We start from the raw sequence: 6,000 nt of genomic DNA, 5'->3' as shown, positions 1-6,000 counted from the left end.
CATCTGAATCTCTGCCATCTTTCATGGATGCCAGCTTGTTGATCCTCAATCACGTCAGGAGGTTCCCTCATCCACCTCAGTGCCTTCAGCGTTGCAAGCGAGCTTTCATCCACCTGCTCGGGAACAACAAGACGTTCGTCCTCAACGCCAGACTAGAAAGGATTAGTCATCACTCAAGGAAATTCTGTAAAAGTCTTACTAGCCAATGCTGGTAGTGACAGACACAATTAGCGAATACCTGATCCCATGGCCATAATTCGTTCGGGATGGCAGTTGATCCGGTCCACCATGGAGTACCATAGGTGGATACAATGCGGGAGGATCCCCCAGATCTGCAACGTCTTGAAACTGGCATAGGTGGGATGAAAAGATGTGGTCCGGAACCATGTTCCAGGTGAGCTCGGGAATCAACTGAAGAATATGAGCAACCGGGCTCGGAACAACCGAAATGATGTTCCTTGCAGCTGAGTACTGCAGGATGGGAGTCACAAAAGTCTGTTGGAAATGTCAGCATTGACCACCACAGTCATCAGCCTCTTACAGCTATCTCCCATTGCAGCCCGGCTTTAAAGTGCGTGATCCGAGTAGCAGATGGCTCCTGGGTGTGGCAGCCTCCATCTGATATTGAGAGATGGACGCTCGGATGCGAGATGCAGCCATTGACATTGTAGCTGCAATATCTGCCTGAGTGAGTGTGAGGGGTCGGAACCCATTGCCGGAAGTCTGAGAATTAGAAGGGGATGTTGGGGGAGTATGCAATACAGACATGGTTAATGCAGGATTATGAAGCTGGAAATGACAATGACAATGGCAGTTGGTTCGGAGGTCAAGATATGAGCCACTGGTTGATTGATAAAAATTTTCAAACTCCGACATGGGTCGACCCGGCCAATTCCCGGGACTAAAATGTTTGGGTCAAAGTAGCTGTTTCATATCGTTGGCAAAAAAATTTCATTCATCTCGAGCATCTATAAACCCGGTCTTCAGGTCTTGAAATGCTGCCTGGGCATCCTGTGCCAGCAATGAATACATTTGGGATTGCCTTCCCGAGTAGCATGCATGACCCGGAAGGTGTTTCACCAATGATTCGCGCATCCTGTCACCCCATTGGGTTGCTTTCCACAAGAAAAAGTTACATGTCCAATCCATCTCCAATTGGACCAACATCATTTCTTCCTTCCATCGATCCCGTAGTGCCTTTGCCCGGAGCCAATGAACTCGGTAAACTTCGGATGACTCCGTCAGCTGAGCGGGACACATCAAGCATGCCCGAACTCACATTCCTCATTCCACGAGTGATCGGGACCCCCAAGGTCGACTTCGACTGACCAGAACCAAGCGAGGGACTCGTTTCGCTGACCTCGGGCATTTGGATCGCCGACGGCAGTGCTGATTTTGAGTTGCTCTCGAAGCAGGGGTTTGTATTTCTGAACCTGGTCTTGCCCTGGCTCCAGTTGCATCATTTGCTTCCTCGTCTTATATACTGGCATGGAGGGACACTGCCTGCTGCACCGACGTCACCTGGGACCAAGCTCGAGTTTTCAGGGCCTGGGATTTGGCTTGCCTAACTGTTGTTCGAAACAGAATCGCCTTGTTGCACAAGTGAATTCGAGGTTGTGAAGGAGTCATTGGCCTGCCCTTCACGAAGAGACATCTCCAGCGGAATGAGATCGTCTGCCATACAGCGTCTGCATCGATTCTACCCCGAGGTTTGGTGGCAATGGGATTACAGTGAGCTCAGGGGAGTTTGCCCATGTGTCAGAGGGTCTCGGTGAAGTCTGCCAAGTCATCATCGAGATCATCAAGAATGTCCAAGTACAAGTCTTCAGGATCTTCATCTGCATCAAATCCCTCTCCAAGATGCGTAATAACAGACCGAGTGAATCCATCTATCTGGCCTTGGAGACGATCGCGTTGCCGGGTGTCCTGCATGATTGGGGAATCATGCATGGACATGACTACTAGGTATCCCCCCTAAAGACAAAGTCTGTTAGCTTAGTCCTCAGACTAGTCAACCCATACCTTGGTATCAAACCTTGGTCCAATAGTTTCAGTTTTCCCTCAGCGATTCATGAATCCACCATGTTTTGAAGAAAAGTCATATGTGAGATGGGAATCACATAATGACCTAGTTGATATGAGGAAGCAAAATGAAGGTTAATGTATTGCCTTTCATTTGGCTTATTCACTTTGGCTAGAGAAACCCATAGAGAAAAGTTCAAAGCCTAACAAAAACCTATCTAAAAAGCCCGCGTATTGTGTACTATTATTTGTTCCATTATTTCTGAGTTGTTTTCTCTAGTGTTTCTTTACTTTGATTTTCTATTAGGATGCTCTGACTAATCAGATGCTTCATAAATTGTACCTACAGGGTATGATGTCATAATGATGTCATAGGACTTCGCCTACACTCCCTGCAGGTATTTTGGTTTGAAAGATATGATATCATAGTGATGTCATAATGATGTCATGTTCCATGGAATTTGCTAGAACATTCCAATGACTCATAATGACTCATAGTGACTCATAGTGACTCAGAATGATGTCATTATCCCACCATGAATATTCTGGAATGTTCTTTTGCACCTGCTAGAACATTCTGCTCCAGTTTTTGGAATATTCTTCCCACATTCTGAAGTCATTACATCACCTTTTTACTTACATAATATTCCCACACAAAATGTATATAAGGAGAGCCCATTCTCCCCCAAAAAAATAGATCTCCCACTTGTTGCATTCAAGAACCTCCCTCTTGAGCAAATTGAACTCTCACCTAAGAAGCTTCAGTCTGAACAAATTGCTGCTTACAAAGCCCATTTCCTTTGTAAGAACTGTCCAGGCAAGTGCAAGGAAAGTGTTTCCCCTTGAGATTATGTAAGTTTCTCGCGATAGAAACCCAGTTTTGTGAGACCAGTGTTCTCACCACGTAGTGTTTACTGACCAACACGAGCTTTGGTCACCGTTGTTATTTGTGAGACCAGCATTCTCACCAGGTATTTGTATACTGACCAACACGAGCTTTGGTCATTGTTGTTATTTGTCATTGTTTTATATTTGTCATTTGTTGTTATTTGTGAGACCAGCGTTCTCACCAGGTATTTGTATATTGACCAACACGAGCTTTGGTCCACGTAGTCACATTTGAGACCAGCTTCTCAACAGTTAACCGTATATTCAGGAAACCAGTTCAAGTGTCTAGACGGTATATCCTAGACAATCCCATAGTTTCAATCAGAGATAATAAAGCTCCGGCTAAGTTAATCTGACTGATTGGTTTAGCGAGCCTCCCAAGAACTCACACGTTATCTACCACGAAAGAAGAAAAGTCGTAGACCGTGTTAATCGAGGACTGGCAAGAAGTCTTATCCAGTGTAATTGTGGTGTCATTACATTCTTACACGTATTTATATAAGACCCTCGGTTATTAAGACACCGGGCGATGTCTAACTTCTGTGTCTTGGTAGTTCTTCTACCAATTCTTCGGACCTCGATGAGCAATGCGATTTGAGCCTCTTCAATCGCCAACCCCATTGATATCCATGTCGCCACAGACCTGCAAGCAGGTGCTGCATTTCGGGCATTACCCTCCTCTAGTAGCCTAAGCTCAATCTCCTTTTTGCTCGGTGCTGAATGCAAAATTAATTCAGACTTTGATGGAGACAAAGTCAACTAACCCTTGATATTAATCTCATATACATCCATAGCCGCAGGATTGTTTGTTCTGCTGGATGCGCGATCCTCTCGCTGGCTAGCCACTCTGTCTTTGAATCGCCGGGTGCTGCTTCATTGAGTATGTCGAAAGCCTTTTCACTTTCGGCAATGCCATTCTTTGCCTGCTTGTATTTTCGGCAAAGGGTCCTTTTCATGCGGATCATCTTGCAGAAATTGGAATCATTCATCTGATAATCGAGACATTCCTTTCGATGCGGGGATGACATTCCCCGAGCAGCAGGGGAAATCAGGTTGAGATGTGACCATAGGGTCTCCATGATCTCTCCATCAATCCGACCGATGCCTTCCATAAAATTTGACGCATATCGGACATAGCAGCTGTCCTGATGTCTGTGGATGTGCCACAACCCGATTCTGGGAATGATGGTCAATTCCGGAACCATTTCAAGAAATCGGCTTCGATCCACCCGAACCCGAAAGTGCTTGTTGTATTGACAGTTGATATCATAGAAGGTGACCGCCCTGGTGATGCCTTCCATGTTGTGCCGGGCAGCCTCACAAAGGGCATAGTCCATGTTCATTTGTCTGCAAATGATGCATGGTTAACTCGTGAATATCGAATGGCTGGGTCGGCTTGCCTTTCGCCTTTCTGAAAATCTACCATCGAGTGAGGAACAAAGCAACCGTGTCGAGCACAGGCTACTCCCCCAATGCCCGTGGATTCCAGCTTGTGCCGAGCCGCATTTGCTTGATTTACTGCCCGGTGATTGTTGCAGCTTGATTTTTCTAAAGTGTCGGCAGCCTCTGCAAGATGCATTTTATACCTGTCCTTTCCCACCATGAATCCCAACCCATCTGATAGCCAAACTTCATCAAATGGCTTCATGGGATGCAGGTGTTCAGCTTTGAAATTTCCGTCCATAACAAATGACCGGGTGTGTATTTCCACCTTGGAGTTGTTATTATCGCTGAGGTGACTTCAGTATTGAGGAAGACTCACTCATCAAGTGATTCATCCCCTGAGAAGGACACATTAATCCCAGGCTGAGGACATGCCGGGCAAAATAATGCGGAGATCTCCTGCATTTGGGCTGTCGGAACAATGGCCGAAGCCATGCCATTTCATCGTCTTCAACTGCCTCCACTGTTGGGCGACTCTCATGAGCTCTCGGTATCGGTCCCTTGCCCCATGCCTTGTCAATATAATGTCCTTTAGATGAGAGAGATATGGCATTACCGGTACAAGGTGTGGAAACATCCTCAAGGTCATTCGCCGGAGCTTGCTGTAATAGTTCATCGCCGAGGTCCCACATTCAAGGTTGTCCAATAGAAAATCATCGAGAACCCTGAAGGTGAATAAAGTCTTTGGCTTGTTAAATGAAGTGGGGAAAAATCCACGTTGAAACATTTGAAGGTCTGGACTCATGGCATTTGGACAATTGCAGCATCGAACCCGGAGGCGATGAACTCCGGACTTGTCAATGATGACCATGGTGTTTTCCTTCGGCTGGAACTCGGGTCCCGACACAGATGGTAGATCTTCAGGCTCAAGCTGGTCTTCCAGTTCGTCTTCTTCGAACAAGTCCCACCTATCCGTAAGTACCGGACATCATTTGCCCTCATGACCGAGGTGTATGACGAGTCCGACATGAGCGAGACAACTTTGCTCAAAGAATTGACCATTCCATTGACTGATCCAATGGAAGGGATTGCAAAGATGTTGACTTCTGCAACAGCCAGTGCAATAGAGTGGCTCCCCAAGACAATCTTGACATTTGTAGACCCCATCCTGGTCGCAGACGACGCATCTCCTATCTTCTGGTGGAGCTTCTCGATCCAGGAGGTGATGCAGATATGATTTCTGCCTTGGCAGCCATTGCCTGAGGTAGTCATTCTGACTCTGGATTTGTTATACTTAGCTATCATTTGAATTGCAATGCAACATTTTACATGAACTTGCCATGGTTTTTGGGAGTTGCAAAGGCTCAAATGAGCCTTGGTCTTGCTCGTAAGTATTGTCAGGAATGTCTTCCCAAAGAGGTGGTGCCTCAACAGGCCGAAGTGTTGGGTGATTCTAGGGGAGAGCTAGGCATGGACCTGTATGCACGTCTTTTGTGCTTGCAAGTGGGACCTTGACCCAAATTTTCCTACCTCTGCTTCCCCTTGCTTCTACCCTGTGGGATCTTTGCAGTGGGGTGCATCTACCTATCTTCATGTTATTTTCCAAGGCTGCAAGCAAAGCACGAGCTCAGGAATGCGAATAAATTGTTATTGCAATGTGATCTTATGCGGTCTTGATGCGTCATTACAAATTCATTTCCAATAATG

At 46.2% G+C, this 6,000-nt stretch overlaps 5 protein-coding genes across 5 annotated transcripts; all 5 read right to left on the bottom strand.

The window, feature by feature from the left end:
* Positions 1-53: 53 nt before the first annotated feature.
* On the bottom strand, positions 54-838 carry DFJ58DRAFT_821613 (uncharacterized protein; the record flags this gene model as incomplete). Its single annotated transcript, XM_041392034.1, has 5 exons — positions 665-838; positions 542-638; positions 298-495; positions 200-238; positions 54-152 (listed from the first exon to the last, which is right to left on the bottom strand). Coding segments are annotated over exons 1-5 (537 nt in total), but the record flags the coding sequence as incomplete, so codon positions are not given.
* A 113-nt stretch (positions 839-951) lies between these two features.
* On the bottom strand, positions 952-1,460 carry DFJ58DRAFT_670659 (uncharacterized protein; the record flags this gene model as incomplete). The annotated part of the gene is made up of 2 exons (XM_041382882.1): positions 952-1,226; positions 1,280-1,460. 2 exons carry the CDS (start codon positions 1,458-1,460, stop codon positions 952-954), a joined length of 456 nt encoding a protein of 151 aa, XP_041236223.1.
* Positions 1,461-3,665: 2,205 nt separating this feature from the next.
* DFJ58DRAFT_847639 (uncharacterized protein) lies at positions 3,666-4,247 on the bottom strand (the record flags this gene model as incomplete). The annotated part of the gene is made up of 1 exon (XM_041393495.1): positions 3,666-4,247. The coding sequence occupies one exon, from the start codon at positions 4,245-4,247 to the stop codon at positions 3,666-3,668; it is 582 nt and encodes a 193-aa protein (XP_041236222.1).
* A 458-nt stretch (positions 4,248-4,705) lies between these two features.
* On the bottom strand, positions 4,706-5,164 carry DFJ58DRAFT_670655 (uncharacterized protein; the record flags this gene model as incomplete). The annotated part of the gene is made up of 1 exon (XM_041382881.1): positions 4,706-5,164. The coding sequence occupies one exon, from the start codon at positions 5,162-5,164 to the stop codon at positions 4,706-4,708; it is 459 nt and encodes a 152-aa protein (XP_041236221.1).
* Positions 5,165-5,281: 117 nt separating this feature from the next.
* DFJ58DRAFT_670667 (uncharacterized protein) lies at positions 5,282-5,452 on the bottom strand (the record flags this gene model as incomplete). The annotated part of the gene is made up of 1 exon (XM_041382884.1): positions 5,282-5,452. A coding segment is annotated over one exon (171 nt), but the record flags the coding sequence as incomplete, so codon positions are not given.
* Between the last annotated feature and the right edge of the window lie 548 nt (positions 5,453-6,000).

This window comes from Suillus subalutaceus (assembly GCF_016647625.1).
Source record: "Suillus subalutaceus strain FC151 chromosome Unknown DFJ58scaffold_234, whole genome shotgun sequence".
Taxonomy (NCBI): domain Eukaryota; kingdom Fungi; phylum Basidiomycota; class Agaricomycetes; order Boletales; family Suillaceae; genus Suillus; species Suillus subalutaceus.
The sequence above is the reverse complement of the archived record's forward strand: the minus strand, read 5'-3'. Positions and strand labels throughout refer to the sequence as shown.